At 44.7% G+C, this 23,254-nt stretch overlaps 1 protein-coding gene across 8 annotated transcripts in view; it reads right to left on the bottom strand.

Moving 5' to 3' along the window:
• HERC2 (HECT and RLD domain containing E3 ubiquitin protein ligase 2) overlaps positions 1-23,254 on the bottom strand; it is a 213,435-nt gene that overhangs the window by 116,118 nt on the left and 74,063 nt on the right. For all 8 annotated transcript variants that reach the window (XM_075200099.1, XM_075200106.1, XM_075200105.1 and 5 more), the window contains exons 33-41: positions 16,005-16,141; positions 15,763-15,914; positions 15,490-15,681; positions 14,923-15,110; positions 11,502-11,694; positions 11,158-11,340; positions 10,780-10,964; positions 9,147-9,294; positions 8,868-9,064 (exon numbers count right to left, since the gene is read on the bottom strand). In XM_075200099.1, coding sequence (XP_075056200.1) covers positions 8,868-9,064; positions 9,147-9,294; positions 10,780-10,964; positions 11,158-11,340; positions 11,502-11,694; positions 14,923-15,110; positions 15,490-15,681; positions 15,763-15,914; positions 16,005-16,141 — 1,575 coding nt within the window. The remainder of the gene's footprint in view (positions 1-8,867; positions 9,065-9,146; positions 9,295-10,779; positions 10,965-11,157; positions 11,341-11,501; positions 11,695-14,922; positions 15,111-15,489; positions 15,682-15,762; positions 15,915-16,004; positions 16,142-23,254) is intronic.

Raw genomic sequence — 23,254 nt, 5'->3', positions numbered from 1 at the left:
ACCTGCCGCTACAAAAGATTGATATTAACTGAGCCTTGACCTTGCGGTCCGTGGCGTCTTGCAGGGCTGCTGTACCCGGCACCAGAAGCATAGTGTGGCGAGCTAAACGAGCCACCAGAATGTCAACCTTTGGGATCTGTTCCCATCGGGCCAGGTGCTCTTCGTGTAGTGGGTACAGGGTAAGGAATCTCCTTGGAATCATAAACTTCCGTTTTGGTTGTTACTTCTCATTTTTTTTTTTTTTAAAGACGCTGATCCGAAGATCTTGGTTCATCCAAATCTGTAAAGTCCAATGCTTGCCTTACTGCTAAAACCAGATCATCAATACCCTGATATTTAGAGGATTCTTCCGGGTCCATGAAACCGCTGTTAACCCCGTAGGCTTATTAAGTAATTGGACCAGAGGAGTAACCGACTGCACCAGGGAAGATACCCATGCCGATTCCTCCAGTAGTGGTAGTACATTAGACTGGGCCTGTAAAGTGAGCGACCCTGCGTCACAGTCAGTACAAAGTGCCCCCGAGTCCTTCTGTACAATAGGCAACTTAACCTTGCATTTTGAACAAGTGAAATATTTTGTAACCGGTGCTTTTCCCTTATCCGACATATTTGATAAAGAGGAAAACACACTAAATGAATAGAATACAGTCACGCAAGATATAGTCTGAATAAATACAAGTATAGCAATTAATCTTTACCAGTAAAAGTTGTATCTTCCAACCAGCAAATAAAAAGGAAGTAAGTTGGCTAAGTAGAATACAATAAGATTTTATTACTACTTGCACACATATAACTAATAACCCTCTAATATGAATAGAAAGGTATAAAATAAATGGTACTTAGCCTTCCAGCTAAGCACGATATGCAGGAGAGGAGTCAGTCAGCAGCGTCCCCTGGAGACAGTGTCAGACTGAGGAAGACTGTGTTCCCGGGCTTCCTACGGTGCGGAGACTGGTTCAACCATCTAGAAGAGGTGGGGGAGCTCTATATTATTTAGCTCCCCCACCCATTTCCTGATGCTGTCCTTTGAATTAATGCTGTCTGACATTTACTGTGTCAGGCGCCGCATGTAGAAACCTATTACAAAAAAAAAAAAAAAAAAGGATCCTGCAGCTGAAGCCAAGATTCCCCCCTCCTTTCTCTCAAGGAAGGTAACTTGGTGTGTCCCGGGCAAGATGGCAGCCGCCACAGCTCAGAGTACCGGTGCTCTATGCCTGTAAAGGCAGTGCCGGTTTTCGGGAGGCTGTCAGTGTGACAGCCACTCTGTTAAAAACACTGCCAGCTCTGTCATTGAGAGCCGTTCGGCTCTCATCAGAGAGTAGTGCCGCTGCTCCATAGGAGTGTGTTCTCTATGTGTAGAACACACTCCTCAGATCAAATGTAAAATGAAAATTGTACCTCTAAAAAGAGGATTTATGTACTTACGTTAAATCCATTTCACTGATTCCGTCTGGGGGACACTGCTTACCATGGGTTGTGGAGGGAGCTTGGGGAGTTGGCACCTAACTAGTTAACCTTTAGTACTGCCGACAGACCCCTCCCCTCTACAATCCCCCTGCCCCCTCTTGTTCAGTTAATTAAAAAGCCCAAGGAGAAAAGGCCAGTCAAACAAGAGCACACAGAAGAAAAGCAGAAGGGAGGGATCACAGTGTCCCCCAGACGGATCCAGAGAAACGGATTTAACGTAAGTACATAAATCCTCTTTTCTCTTTCATCCAGTCTGGGGGACACTCCTTACCATGGGGACGTTCTAAAGCAGCCCCCTAAGGCTGGGACTACTCTGAATACCCCGCTCGTAAAGCACTACGAGCAAAATTTGCATCCGCGGATGCAAATACATTAAACTGGTAAAATTTTGTAAAGGTGTGGACAGAGGACCAGGTGGCTGCCCTGCAAAGCTGGTCTGCAGAAGCCCCATTTCTCGCTGCCCACGACGCCCCTACCGATCTGGTGGAATGGGCCATAAGTCTCTCCGGCACAGGACGGTTAGCCCTTATGTAAGCTTGCTTGATGGTTGCCGTAATCCATCTTGCAATGGACTGTTTTGAGGCTGGCCAGCCTCTCTTATTAGCATCATAAAGGACAAACAGAGAATCAGTACGTCTAATCTGAGAAGTTCTTTAGACATAAATGCGGAGAGCCCTAACCACATCTAACTGTTCCATAGACTGTTTATCCGAATGGTAAGTAGATGAGAAGATCGGAACTACAATTTCCTGGTTAAGATGGAAAGCCGAAACTACTTTTGGAACGAAGGAAGGAAGGGTTCTTAACACCGCTCTGTCCTCGTGGAAAACCAGATATGGTTCCTGACAAGACAGAGCTCCTAATTCCGAAACCCTACGTGCAGATGCAATAGCCAAAAGAAAAAGGACCACTTCAAATCTGCCACAAGTAATGGCTCAAAAGGAGGCCCTTTAAGCATATCCAGTACCAGGTTGAGCTCCCATGGTGCTATAAGCGGAACATAGGGAGGCTGAATATGCAAGACTCCCTTGAAGAAAGTCCTAATATCTGGTAAATCGGCTAATTTCAGGTGAAAAAATATTGAAAGTGCCGATACCCGGACTTCCAGGCCATCCTGAAGGAAAGCCAACAAGCGAGTGAGACGAAAGGAGGACGAGTGACATGTCCTATTTTCGCACCATCTGATGTAGGCTCTCCAAATCCGGTGATGGATGCGAGCCGAAACTGGCTTTCTGGCTCGCATCATAGTGTTCACTACGCTGGAGGAAAAACCTCTAGCCCTCCAGAGGCTGGCTTCAACAGCCATGCCGTTAAACTGAGCTGAGGTAAATTCTGGTGACTGAAGGGACCTTGCAGAAGAAGGTCGCCTCGAGACGGAAGACGGAAACCCTGTCCTTCCGCCATAGGGATTATGTCCGCGTACCAGACTCGGTGCGGCCATGAGGGAGCTATTTGAATTACTGGCAGTCCGCCCTGCCTTACTCGTCTGAGTACGCGAGGAAGCATGGGAATCGGAGGAAACAGGTATCCCAACCTGAACTCCCATGACATCGTCATAACGTCCACTGCCACCGCTAAGGGGTCTCTTGCCCTTGCACAAAACCTGTGAACCTTTCTGTTGTGTCTGGAGGCCATGAGATTTATGTCCGGAAAACCCCACCTCTGAACCAGAGACTGAAAAACTTCCGGATGGAGTGACCACTCCCCCGGCATCATCTGGTTTCGACTTAGGTAGTCGGCCTCCCAATTTCTTATTCCTGGAATGTATACTGCCGATATTGCTGGAACATATTGTTCTGCCCAAACCAAAATTTGAGCTGCAATATTCATTGCAGCTGCACTCCTGGTTCCTCCCTGCCTGTTGACATATGCCACGGCCGTGGCATTGTCGGACTGAACTCTGACAGGGTGGCCCTGGAGGAGGGACTGGGCCCCCCGGAGGGCCAAAAGAATAGCCTTCAACTCCAGCACGTTTATTGATAGGGCCGATTACTGTACCGACCAAAGCCCCTGGAGCCGAAGGTGCAGGATTACCGCCCCCCAACCTTTCAGGCTGGCGTCTGTTGTGGCTATGATCCATGACCATGGAGCGAAGGACCTGCCCACTGTCATGTGATCCTGAATCAGCCACCACTGAAGCGATTCTCTCGTCCTCGGAGATAGAGAGATCCTCTGAAGATCCAAGCGTAGTTGGGATCCTGACCATTTCGTCAATAGATCCTACTGAAAACATCGAGAATGGGCTCGACCGAAGGGGATAGTCTCGAAGGAGGTCACCATCTTTCCCAGCAGCCGCATGCACAAGTGCATTGAGGGGCTGGGAGAAGACAAGACTTGAATACTCTGAATAGAACTGATCTTCACGACAGGAAGGTACACCCTTTGCTGGCTGGTGTCCATAATGAGCCCTAGGAAAACCATGCGTTGACACGGAACCATCTGGGATTTCTTTAAATTTATTAGCCATCCATGGCCCTCGAGAACCGCCAAGGTGAGGGATAAGTGAGGACGTAAACAATTTTCTCTGGAGCATTTGATGAGCAGGTCGTCCAAATAACGCATGACCTGAACTCCCTGAAGGTGAAGACATGCTGCCATAACGGACATGATCTTCGTGAAAACCCTTGGCGCTGTTGAGAGGCCGAAGGGAAGGGCCCGAAACTGATAGTGGAAGGATCCCACCGAGAATCTTAGGAGGGACTGATGGTGGATCCAAATGGGAATATGGAGGTATGCGTCTTTTATGCCTATGGACGCCATAAACTGATCCTTCTCTAAGTCGTTTATTACCGACCTTAGGGGTTCCATCCGAAATTTGTCCACCCGTAAGTGCACATTGAGGCCCTTTAAGTTTAGGATGAGACGAAAGGAGCCGTCCGGCTTCTTGACCAGAAACAGGTTTGAATAAAACCCCTGTCCTTTCTGGTAATCTGGGACCCTGCAGATAACTCTTTGAGAAAGAAGAGAGGCGACACAATCCTGTATTGCCTGCCTTCTTGATGGATCTCGGGGGAGCGGAGTCATGAAAAAGCGATGTGGAACCGGGCCCAGCAGGTCTATCCTGTACCCCTCTGATATAATGCCCCGAATCAAAGGATCTTGGGAGGACGCTGCCCACTGTTCCTGAAACAAAGACAGACGTCCCCCCACTGGCGCCCCCTCCAGAAGAACAGAGTGGTCGTCAGGACGCAGGCTTCTCCTGGGTCTTGGACTGGCGCCTAGCTGCAAATGAGGATCTCCCCCTGGCAGAGGAGCCTCGAGAATTGGGCTGTCTGCCTCTAATGGACTGTCCTCTAAGCAAGAAGGTCCCCCCCGAAAGGGCTGACGAAAAGAGCTGACCCGAGGGTTCCGGCTCCTGCTAGGGAATACCGGCAATACCGGCTTTTGCCCCACGTTGCCTGTGAGACCAGGGTATCCTATTCCGGGCCGAACAAACCTGCTGCTGAAAAAGGAATGGTTTCCACAGACTTTTTTGATTCTGCATCTCCTTCCCAGGATTTCAGCCATAACGTTCTTCTTGCTGAGATAGATGCAGCCTGAATAGAAGAGGATACAGCCGCTGTGTTCTGGGCCGCCTCATAAAGGTACCTCGATGCCTCCTTCAAATGCAAAGCCAGGGGAAGTAAATCAGAGTCCTGTAAAGCCTCTGCCAGCTGGTCTGCCCATGCTTCCATGGCTCTAGCAACCCAAGCTGAAGCAAATGTGGGCCTAAAGGAAGAACCTGCAGCCGCAAATATAGATTTCAGCTGGGATTCCACTCTGCAGTCATTGACATACTGCAGAGATGCAGAACCTGGGGCTGGGAGTAAAGTGTGCTTGGCCAATCGGGCTATTGGAATATCCACTTTGGGAATACTCTCCCAGCGAACCACATCTTCTTCCTGCAAAGGATACAGGGAAGAGAACCTTTTGGGAACAGAGAACCTTTTATCAGGCTGTTTCCAGGCTCCTTCTGCAACATCCTTAAGTTCTACGGAAGGGGGAAAACGGATAGCCTTTCTTTTGGCCTTCTTAAAGAGACTTCTGTCTCTAGGAGTAGGATCCTCCGTTTCTGGGAGGTCCAACGCTTGTCTCACGGCTAAAACCAAATCGTTAATAAATTGGCTTTTAGAGCTTTCTTCCTGTCCCAAAGGTTGAACCTGGTCAGGATCAGAATTAATTTCCCCCTCTTCCTCTGAAAACTCCTCAGAGTCTGAAAGGACCATAAGGGAATTATCAGATCTAGGCCTCCTTTTAGCAGGCGGAATGTTTGGGGATTCAAGTAACTGGTTTAGTTTGCCCAAACCCTTTATAAATGCCGCAGACCATGCCTGTTCTGTGGGAACAGGGGCTTGGTCTGTATGTAAAGAGGAAGGTCCTGGTATAGACGTTCCAATAGAACCTGTGGTAACAGGGAGGCCCAACTGTGTACTAGCATTATTAGCCAGCGAAGTTGCCACAGTAGACAGTAATTGATTGGATTGAAAAACCATCTGTGCTAAAGAGGAAACCGACTGTGTCAGGGAGGTCACCCAGGCCGGTTTCTCCATCAGTGGGGCTAAAATATGCTGGGTTTGCGCAGGGGGAACCCCTGCCTCGCAGACAGAGAAGAGCGCCAACGGGTCCTTCTGCCCACAAGGTAATTTTACACTACATTTAGAACATGTAAAATATTTTGCCATAGGGTCCTTTCCCTTATCTGTCATTTTTTAATAAAGGAAGGCACACCAAACACACAGACTTAAATTGTTAAATTTAGCTGAGTAGAGAGAGAGATATAAATGTGTGGAGAGAATAGTGTAAAACAAGTAATCAACTAATCTAGATATAAAAGTTGTACTTGTAATTATTTTAAACACAAAATAATACTTAGGCAAGTAGGAGAACTATAATAACCCCTACTAGCCCACTTTGTACACAGCAATATAGAGTATGTGTTTAAGTAAATCAGATACTTGGTCCATAGGCCAAACAGGGGAGAAGTCCAGCAGTATCCTGGTGCCTGCTCCCTCAGATCTGTTCTCTCTTCCCGGGCTTCTCCTTGGCCCCAGAAGACCGGGTTAAACCATCTCTCTCTGGAAGGAGGGGGAGCTCTATGTGTTAGCTCCCCCCCTTCAGTAATGCTGCCTCTGCAGCTGATTCTGTGGCCGTATAAAAAAATAAAAATGATTATGTGGCAGAGTAGTGGAGACCTCCAGGGTTGAGGTCTCCGCAGCGGATAATACCCGATGCCCCCTCCTATGTATGAGGGGGGATCCTGGTATAGCCCCCTTCTCCTCTCCTCCGCTATCCAAGATGGCCGCCGTCAAATAAAATATCCGATAACCGGCGCTTTATGCCTGCAGTGGCAGCGCCGGTTATCGGGGAGGCTCTAGGAGTGACAGCGGTCCGTGAGACCGCTTGTCACTCCCAATTCAGGCACCCATTCTGTTTCTCTCCTCCTGTCCCTGTCAGTGAGAACACACTCCAGCTCTGCCACCTGTAAAAAAAAGTTAAAAGAATAAAATAAAAGAAAAAAATAACATGAAGTAACTAAACACTTCCCAACTCCATGGGCACCTAAAAAAAAAACTGAACAAGAGGGGGCAGGGGCATTGTAGAGGGGGGGGGGGGGTCTGTCGGCAGTACTAAAAGTTAACTAGTTAGGTGCCAACTCCCCAGGCTCCCTCCACAACCCATGGTAAGCAGTGTCCCCCAGACTGGATGAAAGAGAAAAATAAAGTAAAATAAACAAAAAACAAATGAAAAAACTACTAGCATAAAAAAGTAAGCCCAACTCCTTGGGCACTTAGTCTAAACTGGGGAGCTACAGGGGATTGTAGAGGGGAAGGGTCTATCAGCAAGGATACAATAAACAAGTTAACTAGTTAAGTGCCAACTCCCACGCTCCCCTCCACAACCCATGGTAGCCGTGTCCCCCGGATTGGATGAAAGATAAATGCTTTTCTCAGGGCAATATGCTTTTCCCTGTTTCCTGTAATACCCATAGTAAATAAAGAACCTATGCAAGGAAGCCTGGAGATCTGTTATGTCTGCCTGGCTGACGATACCTCTCACACAAGCCTCTGAGATGGAACTTGTCTGTGCAATGATTTTATCCAGCTCTAGACCAAACAAGACCTTTCTGGGGTATTGCAGGGATTCTAGAGTCCACTTGGACTCAGTGTCCCAGGTCTGAAATCAGCGGAAACAACGTGCCACAATAGTCAAGGCTGAAATTCTAGCCTCAAATCAACGGTGGCTTCCCCAAGATACTTGAAGGCCTCCCGGATATGCTCCACCAAGGTGAGCAATTCCAATTTTTGTCTGTCAGACTCATGAGAGACTCACGAGAGCATCAACCTTTGGCAGGATTCCCATATTCCTATATATGCACAAAGTAGAGGATGAAGGCCCTGTGATCTACAGGAGACCTGAAACTTACAGTCAAACACTAGTCCATGCCTCACAAAACAGGTCATCCAACTGAGCGGAAAAAGAAAACGAAAGTTTATTTTTCCTTAAATTGGGAACAGTACAGAATCTCCAATTTCTCGCTGTCCCTGATATCTAGTCTCTGCCTAATAGCACACACAGTCATTCACACTTCTTGCAGGAATCCTAGTCAATAAATAAGGAAAACTCAGGGTAGAAGCCTGCTCCACCACCCCTTCCACCTGGGAGAAGTCATAAAAAAACTGTTCCAGAGTCTGGGGGACAGCTGGAAGCGAATGCTTCAGAGATCCAGAAGTGGTAAATGTCAGAATCCTCTCCAAGAAAGAGGATACATGAACTAAACCCTGCACTGACTTAGCCAAGGCTTGAGAGGAGGCCAGCTGGTCAGTCCCAGAGGGTGTTGCTCAGGTGTATTCCCTGAGGCCAGAGGTGGGCAAATCCCCAACCTGCTCCATAGTGTACTCCATCCCTGCAGCAAAGAAGGTAGATGGAGAGGAGATTCGATTGCTGCTCGAGGCTGCTCCAAAAATGTCTGCTGTCTCTCTTCTGTTGGGCTTGCCAAGCTAGGAAACTCCACCACGGTGGCCACAAGACCCCTTAGCCGGCCAGTGCCTAGTGAGAAGCTGCTTTGAAGGGCAGTCCCCACTTGATCCCTCCCTTCCTTCTGCCCCTTTGGACAAATAAGGACCGGGTACTTGAGAGAAATGGACATGTGATGGTAATGGTTGTGTTGTGACAAGGAACCCAACAGTTTATGAAACTTTCCAAAACCCGTAGAACAAGTAGAGTAATGAACATGTTGATGGAAAAGGAAACCATAACGAATGTCACGTCCGCTTTTATAAACATGGAACATTTTTTCTTTATTGATGTTTTTATTCAATTTTATTAGGTATGCCGTCTTCCTCATACATATTTCTGCTTATTTGATATGGATACAATTAGTATATTGGAGTTGCAAATTTTATTCATAAACTATTACATACCGTATCAAAGCGTTTTCCTTCAAAAATTCTAGTGACAGAGCTTAGCTGGGAGTTGATGTACTTATTGATGAGATTATTCCATTGATTCAATGAATGAAGAGTACGAAGTAAAGCTACAATCTCCTCTGCTAAAGTACTGCTGTGAGTTGCTGTCAAGGATGCCTGTGGACGAGCTTTCCTTCTTCTCAAAGTAGATTCTATCGAAACACACAGTGCAATTACCACCCAGAAATGCATGCAAAATATTGGTCTAGTAAGTGCCGGTTGTGCATTAATTACCTCTAAGAAGGGGTATGTCTGAAGAGCAAGTGCTGAGTAAGCTACCCAAGAATCCAAAGAGCTTTTCAACAAGAAGTTTCATGTCTCCTGATCTTTCATTTTTGTCCCATGAAGGAAGGACTGCTTGTAACAACCGAATAGCAAGTATCTAGGCAAGAGAAAATTACATTATAAAACAGGCTGTAAAAGATATGCTCACATTCCAAATAAAGTATCCTAGATTGCAAACAAATATAAATCAGCTCTTTTCAATATTTTATTCTCCTTCAACCTCCTCTCATTACAGCAGCGCTTCCTATTATATCCCAAAAGTCTAACTTCCTTCCATGCTACCTTTTCCCAGTTTTCTTCCTCCCACTGGTCCCCTTACTGTCCTCTTCACAAATCACATCTTACATGCTCTTTCTAGAATCTTGAAAGTTAATTTTTTGGTCTCCACTATTGTCCTAGCAATTCTAGAGCAAGTTCATTTGACCTCCAGCACTAAAACAGCATTTAGATATTAAACAGTCAGTACAGAAATGTGTTGACAAATGTTGGAAATTATTCAATTATAGCTATTTCAGAAATGAGAGTCATTTGTATGGAGATCTTTGGCCACACTACATTAATGGCTAGGCCCTTACTTGGTCCTTGGATCGCTACAAATCTCTACCCAGTGTCTTTTTATGTGATTGTGTTCTCATTTCCATAAAACATCTCTTGGCTTAATGTGAACTTTTCTAAATCAAGCAACCACCTCTATGTCAATAAAACAAAACAGATGTGGTCAATTACAAAATTTACACCTCATAAATACTCATAAAATACAGGAAATCAGGAAAACGCCTTAAACTAAAAAATTTCTACAAATTCCCACAATGCTGGTTCTGAAATTCCATTACTTATTACACAACTCCACTATTGAGTCCATTCCCAAGATTAGTATTTTAGGGGTCATATTTTATTCTCTCTCATTCACATGGACCATCAAAAACATGTTGCTATATAGCTTTTTCCGTCACTGAACCTCTAAAGTATCTCATATTTTACTGTCATTTTTAGCACTCGTTTGCTCCTCTGCATATCTTCACACAATTCTAAGAATATACTAGGCCACTTTCTCTGCTCATGGCTGCCTAATCTCCATCCCTAGCTCCCCGTTTCTGAAATCCTTAAGTAGTTATTTCTGCTGGGTATGCTCCATCATGTCACTCAGTTCCCAGAAGCTTACCTACCCCAAAAAAAGTTCAAAACAAACACGTGGCACCATCTTATCACCAAACACCGCCTATCTGGAAAAGTGCGATTTCCCCTAGTGGCTATAGAATTCACCACTACCATTTAAGTTTAACAGTGAATGAATTCATTATATTTGCATATATGCCATATTTGTAATATTTTTGCTTTTTTACAGCAAATCATTTACTAAAGGCACAATAAGTAAACTATACATGCAATTCTTTTCATATCTGGTGTCCAACAATTTTGTAGTTTGCCATGACTATGTATATTCCTAAAACAAAATGATTTCATCTGGTTGTTTTCTTCAATTTAAATATAGGGCTGCTTTAGATAAAAGGTCAAAACACGCATGCATTTGACAAAGCACAAGATTAAAGTATTCTGTGAAAGGAGTAGTGATGTAGAATACCTGACGCTGCAAAGAAGCAGCAGTGAAGGATTCTGGTCCCTCCACAATTTTCATTAGCAGGGATATCCACTGTGACATACTTAGGGTACTGCACATTTGTGGCATAACAGCAACACTGCGGATAAATCCTAATGTACACCAGCTCCTGTGCTGCTCTTTAAAAACCGATTTACTCGCTGAAGAAACTAAAAGGTGTATATGAAAAAAAAATGAAAAGAATTACATTTTAAAAAAGGGAAAAACAATGTAAACTCTCAGAACAGTGTCCTTTAAGAGAAAAGGAAAACTATAATAAAGCAAGAAAAAGACATGGATATGCACCATCATTTCAATGCAAGCAAATTTATCTGCAACCAAAGTACAAAAGGCTCCACTCACTTGTTTTGTCCACGGTGCCGCTTTCCACTAACATGCGCAATAAACCACACAGAGTTCTGGTTGCTTCACTCTGCATAACTTCAGCATTGACACCAGCTGAGAGACAAAGGTTCTGGAGGAGGTTTACGGTGCTCATCAGCATCAGAGAGGTAGGATGTAAATTTCTGTCCACTAGTTCTCCCTCTAAAAATAAGCAAGGTAAGCAAGACTCTAATACATAATAATGCAGAACTGCAGGTACAAATCCAGCCTAAACTAAGCTAGTTTATATACATATCAAGAAATTAATTTATAACACAACAAAAAGAAATGTGGAAAGAGAAAGTAAACAAACACAGACTGACCAGTATCATCCTCAGTGTCCGAGTCATCTGCCATGGGCTGAGCAGCAGGCGGCGGTTCTGTTAGTTTTAGATCATATTTCCCTTCTTTTCCCATTCTGTAGGAATTAGTGCTGCCTGTATCCCATTGAACTCTAATCCAGCCATCCTCTCCTAATTCTCCAATTACACGGCCCAAACCTGGAGGCGGACCGTCCTTTACAAAACAAAGCAAAGGAGAGTATGTAAAAGTTGGAAATGTACAATAAATACTGCTTAAACTGGAGACAATCACCATTAATCAAGTCACTCTCAGTGTAGTTCTAAAGGGGAGAAAAACCAAAGACCAGATTTGTTGCGAGTATAAAAAAAATCCCATTTTCTCTTTCATCCTTCTGGGGGACACTGCTACCATGGGGCAGCACGTTGGCTTAGTGGTTAACACTTCTGCTTTCCAGCACTGGGGTCATGAGTTCGATTCCTGACCTTGGCCTTATCTGTGGGGAGTTTGTATGTTCTCCCTGTGTTTGCGTGGGTTTCCTCTGGGTGCTCCGGTTTCCTCCCACACTCCAAAAACATACTAGTAGGTGAATTGGCTGCTATCAAATTGACCCTAATCTATCTCCGTCTGTCTGTGTGTGTGTGTGGGAATTTAGACTGTAAGCTCCAATGGGGCAGGGACTGATGGGAGAGAGTTCTCTGTACAGAGCTGCGGAATTAGTAGCACTATATAAATAGCTGATGATGATGGGTACTTACAAAAGCAGCCCCCCTAAGGGAGGGACCGCTCTGACTGCCCGGCCTGTAAAACCGTAGTGGTCAGAAGACGCAAAAACATTGAACTGGTAGAATTTGGCAAATGTGTGCACAGAGGACCAGGTGGCCGCCCAACACAGCTGTTTCACCGAGACCCCATTCCGCGCGGCCCAAGAAGCTCCCACTGACCAGGTGGAATAGGCAGTAATGCGACTGGGCAGAGGTCGGTTCGCACGGATGTAAGCATACTTAATTGTTGATATAACCTATCTAGTAATGCTCTGCTTGGAACCAGGCCACCCCCGTTTATGGGGATCATACAACACAAAAAGAGATAATGCATGTGGTCCGATGAACATACATGCGTAATGCGCTGACTGCATCCAAAGACTCCGTCTGGATATCTCAAGAAGGAGTAGAAGGTTCTTGAAAAACCGTAACTACAATTTCTTGATTTAAGTGAAACCCGACACGATCTTGGGTTGAAAGTACTGAACAGTGCGGAGGACAGCCCTATTATCATGGAAAATAAGGTATGTCTCCCTGCATGAAAGTGCCTCAAGTTCCGACACTCTGCGAACAGAGGCAATTACTAACAGAAAAACCACCTTCCATATCAAAAACTTAAGGTCCGTTGACTGTAAAGGCTCAAAAGGAGGAGACTTAAGCATTGAAAGTACTAAATTTAGATCCCATGGAACAGTGGGCGGCAAACAGGGGGGCTGGATGTGCAACACCCCCTGCAGAAAGGTCCTTATGCCTGGCATGTCCGCCAACAGCAACTGAAAATAAACTGATAGGGCAGAGACCTGAGCTTTCAGGGAACCCAACTGAAGCCCCATTTTAAGACCATGTTGTAGAAAAGCCAGAAAAGCCGAGGCAGATTAAAAATCGCAGTATGGCAGTCTCTACTCTTACACCACTTGAATGTAGGTTCGCCAAATCCTGTGATAAATACGAGCAGAAGCAGATTTCCTAGACTGCAAAAGGGTGTTCACCACCCTGGAAGAAAACCCCTTTGACCGCCAGAGGCCAAACCCACCACCCGGCCGCCATCGCGCTTCCTCATGGGACTCTGTACCCGCCTGTCACACTTCCAATCTCCACGCTATCTATCTCTCTCTCGCTATCTCTCTCTCCATCTATAGATAGTGTGCAGATTCTAATTCGCACACTGAAGCAGGCTGTGATACTATTCTACATAAAAACAAGTAAAATATAAGAATGAAAGGAAAAAAAAAAAACCTTACTAATCTATACTAGTCAGAAGAAAGGCCAAACTCTTTGGGCACTTAATCTATGCCAAGGAGCTTCAGGGGGGTTGCAGATGGGAGGGGTCTGTTAGCAGGTTACAACAAGTTAACTAGTTAAATGGCAACTCCCATGTTCCCCACCTATAACCCCATGGCAGCACTGTCCCCCAGAGGGATGAAAGAGAAAAGGTCAATAACGGTGCACATATTTATGAAGGCCGAAATTAAACATCATTTTCAGATCCTTTACAAGGGATGGAAGACCCTGACCATATTTTAATATTCATCATGATGTCCTGGGGTCCAGCAGCACTGGGCTGTAGGGAATGAGATGTAAGGATCATGTAATTGTCTCACGTCACACCTATGATCTCATCTTCGGTCACATACTCCCGTCTGCTGCTGTCCAGCATTCCAGCCAAATGCTATATACACTTTAATTAGGCTTGGGGCTTTAGTCCCTTTAACACATGTATTTTGAAAGCAAAAATATTGGCACCCTTGCACATTTTTCAAACAACTGACAATTTCCTCTAAATAGAAGGCAAATTTAGTAACAGTATTTGGTCTCCACAATTCTCTCCGTTAAATGTAAAATCAAAAACAAAAAAAGGTATATCCTTTTAAAATCAGAAAATGAAAACAAAATTATTGACACCCTAGATGTATTTAGTAGCACAGCCCATGGTCAAAATAACTGCAAACAACTACTTCATACAGCAATGGATGAGCTTCCTGTACCAGTCTACTGCCAGTTTGGTCAATCTGCTGCAAACTGCTCCAGTTCTCCCAGATTTGAAGGCTCCTTCTCACAACTGCCAGATCTTTTCACAGGTGCTCTGGACTCATTGCTAGCCAATTCAAGACAGTCAAGTGTCTTGTCCTGAACCATCATTGTCCAACTGGAAGAACCATGACATTTGAAGTGCTTTGCAATCTTTGATCAAGCTGTCTCTTTCCAGGGAGGTTGGCTATAGTGCCATGGGCCTTAAACCTCCTAACACTACATACGGTTCAAATTGAAATATCAAAGGTCTCTGGAGATTCATTTGTAGCCTTGAGATTGTCCATGCCCATTTAATGATTTGTGTGGGGAAAAATCTACAACTTATTAATTTTGTTCTGCTTTTGTGTTTCATTCCACTGCAAAACAAAATACATACATATGTGGATACCGAAATATTTTTTAACTTCAAAACTCTTCTGGAAGAAATTGTGATTAGAAAAAAAAAAACAAACAGCATGGGTGACAATATTTGTGGCAACAACTGTATTCACCCTTGCCTAAAAATGGTAAAACTACCAGTATTTAACTATTTTATACCGCAACACTGCAACATATTAAATAGCTTGACAAATTATCTGATACAATTCAACAAAATATGTGAAAGACAAGCGTTTTTTCATTTGGACAACAGTGCCAGCAAATAGCTCACTTGGTCTCCCCACTTCCAGTCTACTCCTCTCATCACTCTGGTTCCAATTTTCATCATGGCAGCCAGTTCCGGTCCAGAGGCAGGGAGCTGCACTGGTACACTTTCTTTTCTGGACTCTTCCAGCACAGTGGCAGAGGCTCCAAGTATACATGCACTGGAATCTTCTTCACAGTTATCTGAACTAGGACCTGGGCAAACCAAATCATAGATACAAGTGATACTACAAAGAGAACCTGATTTTCAATATATAAGCACACTATTTATTCAGTCAATATAAAGTAAAATGTCTATACACTGCAAAAAATCACCACCTCCCAAATTATGAAAATATACATCTTCATAAAATATCACCGGAGAACAAGCCATAGATGTTGGTTGCTATTTGAGCAACCAATATGTAGGAGAATAAATCAGAGATCACCAAATGTACCTGTCTGTTTGTCAAGGTAAAGCCACGCCAAGCAAAATCAATACAGATAATGGCGTCATTACAAAAATGTGTTTTAAATAGTGTTATGCCATCTACCTGAACAGTAATAACAGAAATTTTGAAATATAAACGCCTACCTATCAATCGGACGATGGTCTGAGTCAAAGCCAGTATGCCAGAATTGAAGAGTAGACTGAGGCTATTTGCTCCGTGTTGGCGTGTCAGCATGTTCAGCATAACTAGCATGAATCTGGCTTGCGAAATGGTCCCTAAGCTTGGTCCAGAAGGATTCTCATTGGTAATTGTCTGAAGAGGAACAGGTTGGATGCCTAAAATGACATCACGTTTTTGATTTCTACAACAATTATTTAAACTGAAAGCTATAAAGTTACTATCACAGAGGTACTTACCCATTTCTTTGAAACGGCTAGTGGCATCAAGTAATATATTTCTAATATTCTGTATAGCCCAGGCATGTAGTTTACCATATGTCACTTCTAGCAGCATTCGGTTAAAGGGCGGAATAAGATCAACATCCTTCAAACAGTCTGTCAGTGGTTCACTGTAATGGAAAGGGCAAATAGAACATGGAACTACATAAAACATCTGCAGAAAAGCTAAATCCATTAAAAAAAAAAAAAAAAAAACTTACCACAAATTAGTTCCCTCTGGAATAAGTCTTTGCCACCCACAAAACATTGCATATTGTACAGATGGAAGCATGAAGTTTTTTGCTGCAAGTTTCAACATAGTGTCTATTCCTTCTAGACGAACTTCTGCTCTCTCCAGCTACAAGCAAACATCACAAATCATTCAAATTAGAAAATCAAGTTTTTCACATTGCTCAAAGACAATATAAGTGAAATGCTAAATAATTTTAAATGAGATGGACATCTGAAAACAGCAGAGGCAGACATTTGTCAAATGCAATAATATTCATGAAAATGCAATGTATCAATTTTCTAGGAATTTCATATCGCACTAAGGGGCATATTCAATTGTTCGCGGGATTGCCGAAAATCCAGCGGGCCGCGCAGGATTACCGTTATTACGGTAAGCCTGCGCAGAAAAACCGTTAATACAGTAATTTACTCGCTGGATTTCAGCTCGCAGCGAAATCCAGCGAGAGATTACCGTACTAACGGTAATCGTTTTTCCGCGCTCGATCCCGTGGACAATTGAATACCCCCCTAAGAAGCAAATGAATAATACATTACAAAAAGGACCATTTAACAGATTATGCACTGTAAGTATAGACAGTAAATGGATGTATGAAATTTCAAATAGAAGTGTGTCAATATAATCTTTCTGCATCAGTTTCACGGGTGCCTTACATAGCCTCCATGTTCTGTGGTGTCCTACTTCCCCCTGCACACAAAATGACACGGTCTGCTCCAGGCAGCTCTGCCTTCACTATCGCATAAGTGGACTGGTCACTGCCGCTCATAAAATAAAACACACACTCATTTTCTAAAATACTCTCTGCTGTTGTGAACATTGCAAAGATCTAATTATTATACAGGTTAATCAATTCCTGATGTGGGTAGACATGTGCCTTAAGAATTACAAACATATTTAATAGAAAAATACAAAATCAGCCGCAGTAGCCTGGATATATTGATGTTGATTAACGATCAAGTCCCATAGACATAGATTGCAACTATTATTCAGACATTTGGTCTATCTATGCCCCATGCCCAGGGCCGGACGCAAGTGACGGCTCTCCATAGGATATATTATCTAGCCACATGACGAATCTGAGGACTCTCTAATCATCCGGAGGGTGAGCAAGACAGACTGCGCTCTGCTGAGTGAGTTTTTGTTTTCAAACTGCAGTTTGCTACACCACATATCAGTATATGAATTTTTTGTATTGGATTTATCGATCATATTGATACCCGTATTGGCTGATTATTAACCCCGACCGAGGGTGAATTCTCTTTTCTGATCTACTGACATATTGGCGTTCACTATATATCCCTGGTTACTTCAGCAACAAAGGAATTTCTCTTCCGCCACATTATAGACGGTCACATGGGAGCACACATACCTGATGTGCCTCATTATTGGAACTCTATTGTATTGAGGACACAATAAGGCATACGGAAATACCAGGGTCTACAAATATCTTTACTCAATTTATGCCAAATGTTTATGTCTGAAAAATAGTTGCAATCTAGGTCTATGGGACTTGATTGTTAATCAACATCAATATATCCAGGCTACTGCGGCTGATTTTGTTGTCATACCCCTGTGTTGCAAACTATCTAGTCTCTTGAGCTCGGTGGCAATATCCACTTAGGTTATTATATTATATTTATTGTATTTTAATAAATTTTATGTGAAGTATAAACAAGCGCCCCTAAAACATTTTTTTTACTGTCGTTTTGTCTCTTGTCTAGGCGTGTACCCTAGCCTATAGGGGCAGCTGCTTATACTCTCTAGGTCAATACTAGCGCCCATATTGTTACTGTATTTTATGTAATCGAAAAATAAACATACTAAACCCTGGCAGTCCAGTGGAAGTCCAGTCAGTTAGGCTGCCACTCGAGTTCACAGGTCCGAAAACAATGGTGCCAGAATGTTCCCAGTTCTGGTTGTTAACTTGGAGATGCCGTGAGCATCCGCAGCATTTAGACCTGGACAGTAACTGCTGAGGAACCGGACTAATGAGGCTTCTAATGGCACTTCCTGGATTCAATTATCTAACAGTATTATAAACATTAAAATATCTACAGTTAAAGCCTATGATTTTAATTTTGAATCCAAAAAATGGACAGTGTACAAGGCATTTCATTATATTTCATTCATTGTTCGCTATTCCTGCCAGATTGGAGACAGAAGTCTCCATGAAGAATTACATATATTTTCCCTCTACATAACTTAATTTTAGTATGCTCATTATATGTCAACCATGTGAGTATCCTCAGTAGAAAATGGCATTTGTGCAAATTCTTCACAGTGGGGGCAAGAGGGAAGGCAACTAATTTCACAATCTACCAAACAACTAGTTGCAGCTGACTGGTAGATCGCGATCGACTGTTTGGCCACAACTAGGCTAAAGAATTATTTGTGACTGGTTAAAGGGTAAAGTAGCTGGATTACCCCTTTCCAGCATTTGTGTAAAACTGTATACATAAAGCGGGCTAAACATGTAAAGAAAAGAGGATTTATACTTACGATCAATCGGTTTCTCCAATTCAATTTGGGGGACACTGCAGTAGGGTAGGGAGGAGTCTGGCACCTAAACAGTTAATCTTTTGCTGCTGACAGACCATCCCCCGCCAACTCCCAACAGAACTCAGTTTGATTAACAAAGCCCCAAGAAGATAGGCCAATCAACCAAGATACACAAAAGAAAGCAAGGGGGAGGGAACGCAGTGTCCCCCAGATGGAATCAGAGAAACCGATTTATCGTAAGTATAAATCCTCTTTTCTCTTTCATCCGTCTGGGGGACACTGCTAACCATGGGGACTTACTAAAGCAGCCCCTCTGATGGGTGGGACCGCTCTGATAGTCCAGCACGTAGAGCACTACGGCCAAATGTCTTACGCATCTTTGCAGTTCTCTTAACATATATCCGTAGCGCCCTAACCACATCCAAACCTTTACTTCCCCCTGTTTCAGAAGCCTGAGGCTCCTCTCTGAACACCGGAACTACTATTTCCTGATTTATATGGAAACCCGACACTACCTTAGGGAGAAAGGATGGAGTAGTCCTTAAAACTGCTCTATCCTCATGAAAGACCAGATAAGGTTCCCTGCAAGATAAAGCCCCCAGCTCGGAGACCCTCCTGGCTGAGGCAATACCTAGCAGAAAGACTGCCTTCCAAGTCAAGAACCGTAATTCCGCTGTGTAACATTTCAAATGGAGGCTCCTGCAGCATATTAAGGACCAAATGAAGATCCCAAGGATCCGTTGGATGCACGTAGGGCGGTTGAATGTGAAGCACTCCCTGCAAGAAAGTCTTAACATCCGGAATCTCCGCCAGCAGTCTGTGAAAATACACTGACAAAGCTGACACCTGAACCTTTAGGGTTCCCAACCGGAGACCTGCCTCCAAAGCACCCTGTAAAAATGCCAGAAATCTAGTCAGATGAAACGACTTTGAATTGTAGGATTTCTTCTTACACCACCCTATATAAGCATGCCAGATGCGGTGATAAATCCTAGCCGAAACTGGCTTCCTAGCTTTTAGGAGAGTGTCTACTACACTCAAAGAGAACCCTCTTGCTCTCCACAGACAGATTCAAAAGCCATTCCATTAAATTCAGTCGGTCTAGACTCTGATGCAAGAACGGTCCATGGGTCAGCAGATCTCTTCGAAGCGGCAACCGAACCCCTTGACCTACTGCCACAAGAAGAATCTCTGGGAACCATACTCTTCGCGGCCATGCTGGAGCCACCAGAATGACTGGTCGATCTCCCTGTCTGACCCTTCGAAGGACCCTGGGAATCATTGATATGGGGGGACAGGTAACCTAACCTGAAGTCCCAAGGCATTGTCAGGACGTCCACTGCCACTGCAAGTGGATCTCTTGTTCTTGCGCAGAACTCTGGAACTTTCCTGTTGACTCTTGACGCCATCAGGTCTCGATCCGGAAGTCCCCACCTGTCTACCAGCAACTGGAACACTTCCGGATGCAGAGCCCACTCCCCCAATAGAACTTCGTGCCGACTTAGATAGTCTGCCTGCAAGTTCTGTATTCCTGGGATGAAAACTGCTGACAGCGCGGGCACGTTCCTTTCGGCCCAGGCAGAAATCTGAAACGTGACCTTCATCGCTCTTGCACTCCTGGTGTCCCCTTGTCTGTTTATATATGACACTGCAGTGACATTGTCGGATTGGATGCGGACCGGCCTTCCTTGTAAAACACTCTGGGCCCTCTGCACTGCTTTCAAGATGGAAATGAGTTCCAGCACATTTATGGGAAGAACAGACTGTTTCTCTGAAAACAGCCGCTGTATCCTTAGGTGAAGGACCACTGCCCCCAACCACTCAGACTGGCGTCCGTGGATACCAAGATCCAGGACCACGGGGCAAAGGACCTGCCTTCTGCTAGGTTGTCCCTCACCAACCACCAACTGAGGGATTCTCTCACCTCTAGAGGCAATCTCATCCACTGGCGATCCAACCAGAGGAAGGACCCTGACCACTTCCTCAGTATGTCCCATTTAAGACATCTGGGGGTAAATGTATGGAGCTCTGGGTTCTTCAACACCCGCGAGTTTGGCGTCTTCAGCGCTTAAATTTAAAGCGGCGCTGCCTTGTAAAGGGAAACTTCCCTTTACAAGGCAGCGCCGCTTTAAATTTAAGCACTGAAGACGCCGAACTCGCGGGTGTTGAAGAACCCGGAGCTTCATACATTTACCCCCTAGAGTGAATCCTTTCGTACGGAAGTGTCTCGAAAGATGCCACCATCTTTCCTAACCGCTTCATACACATGAATACTGACAGCCTCCTGTGCGACAGGACCCTGTCTGTCCACTCCCGTAAGGACCTTACCTCGTCCTCCGGAAGAAAAACCCTGCTGTCTGCAGTGTCAATTATCAATCCCAAAAATGTCATCCTTTAACATGGTAACATTTGAGATTTTGCTCCATTCAGGAGCCACCCATGTCGTTCCAGCACCTTCACCGTAAGACGAAGATGTTGTTCCAACAACTGAGCTGTTGACGCCTTGATTAGTAAATCGTCCAAATAAGGTACAATCTGCACCCCCTTGGAGTGAAGGAGTGCCGCCATTGTAGCCATAATCTTTGTAAACACCCTTGGGGCTGTGGCCAGCCCGAACGGAAGAGCCCTGAACTGATAGTGAGCTGAGCCCACCGTAAATCTGAGAACCGGCTGATGCCCCTCCCAGATCGGAACGTGGAGATAGGCATCCTTGATGTCTATTGATGCCATGTACTGGCCTGCCTCCAGGCCGTTTATGTCAGATCTCAGGGATTACATCCGAAAGGAGACTACCTACAGATGAAGATTTAGCTGCTTGAGGTTCAGCACTGGTCTGAACGAACCATCCGGTTTCCGTACCAAGAAGAGGTTTGAGTAAAACCCTTTCTTTCTCTGGTACTCCGGAACCTTTACAATAACGTTCTGAGAAAGAAACAAAATCGACAGAAGAGAGCATTGCCTGTCTTTTTTGAGGACAGCGGGGTAAACTGGTTACAAAAAACCTGTGCGGAGCTGGCCCTAACAGATCTATCATGTAACCCCTTCTCACGATTCCCTGAATCCACCTGTCCACCGAGGACTGTGTCCACTGCTGGGCGAATCCAAGCAACCGTCCTCCCACCCCACCCTCCGCTACCAGAGGAGGATGGTAGTCATGCTGCCGGTCTATCCGGAAGCTTGGCGGAAGAGGACCTACCAGTTGCGGAGGAAAAGGATGACCTTCCCCTAAGCGACTGAAGATGATATGGAGGCTGAATTCTGGGCCGCCTCATACACATAACCTGCCGCCTCTTTAAGGTGCATGGCCAAAGGGAGCAATTCCGAATCCTGTAATGCGGATGCTAACTGTCCAGCCCAGGCTTCCATAGCCCTTGCCACCCAGGTCGATGACAACGCCGGTCTGAAGTTTGTACCAGCGGCCGTAAAGACCGATTTCAGAAAAGTTTCCAATTTACGATCGGTCGAATCCTGTAAGGCAGCCGTTCCTGGTACCGGTAGCGTGGTCTGGTGAACCAACCTCGCCACAGGCGTATCTACTCTCGCCACCTGTTCCCATCGGGTCATATCCTCCTCCTGTTGTGGATATAATGACCCAAACTTCTTTGGCACAGAGAACCTCCTATCTGGGTGCTTCCAAGAGGCCTCTGCAATCTCTCTCAGCTCTGTTGAGGGAGGGAACCTGACCACATGTTTAGAAGCCTTCTTAAAAAGAGACCGGTCCAAGGACCTCGTCTCTCCGACTTCAATAAATCCCAAGGTCTGACGTACTGCTTTTATCAGATCGTCCATACCTTGGTACCTAGAGCCTTCTTCTGACTCTATTAATGAAAGATCAGAATCTTCTAACAATTCACCTTCCTCCGCAGAGGATCCTTCTGAATCAGACAGGGACAACAGCGTATTAGCTGATCTCTGTCTCTTATTTCTATGTATATGCCTGGAATTTTCAGCAAATGGTTTAGTCGGTCTAACCCCTGGCCACTGCCGACCATCCAGCCTCCCCCATCTGGGGCGACTCCTGTTGTGCCCGGTAAGGAGATTGTCTGACCCCTGGTGGCAATGAACTGAGCATTCCCCCTCCTGAACTCACTGAGGGTAGCATCCCAGAGGTAGACGGGAGCCTCATAGACACCACTGGGATCTCTGCTGGTTTAGATAAAAGGTTCACTAGGGTATTAACCCCCTGTGACAAAGCTACCACCCATTCGGGAGGCTCTGTCCCCTGAATGGAGCTGTCTTTGGGCTGCAACCTCACAGGTGCCACAGCGCAACCAGCACAAAGCCCCCCCTGATCCAGATGTTCACCAGTCAATTTAGCATTACACTTTGAACAGACAATATGTTTGGCACGTGTTGCTTTACTTTTATCAGCCATCATAAGATAAGAAAAAAATAAAGTCACATATAACAGAAAAAAGCCCAAACACTCAAGACATTTATCAGAAATACTAACTAATTATGCTTAAAAACACATTATAGCATTTCTGACTCAAAAAGGAGAGCTATAGTTTCTTTTAACTTAAAGCTCTACTTAGTACATGTGCCCATAGTACTTCTCTATCTATTACATATATATTAGAGAAGATAAATGATACTTAGCAGGGGAGATGTGTGTCAGCAGCTGCACTTCCTCCAAATGACTGCTGTGTCTTTCCTCCTTTTGTATTTTGGCGCCAAAAGGAATCTTCCACCTGCTCTCTTCAGCAGGGGAAGGGATTTTTT

This window comes from Mixophyes fleayi, chromosome 2, assembly GCF_038048845.1.
Source record: "Mixophyes fleayi isolate aMixFle1 chromosome 2, aMixFle1.hap1, whole genome shotgun sequence".
Lineage (NCBI taxonomy): Eukaryota > Metazoa > Chordata > Amphibia > Anura > Limnodynastidae > Mixophyes > Mixophyes fleayi.
Note: the sequence above shows the minus strand (reverse complement) of the source record. Positions and strands in the feature narration are given on the sequence as shown.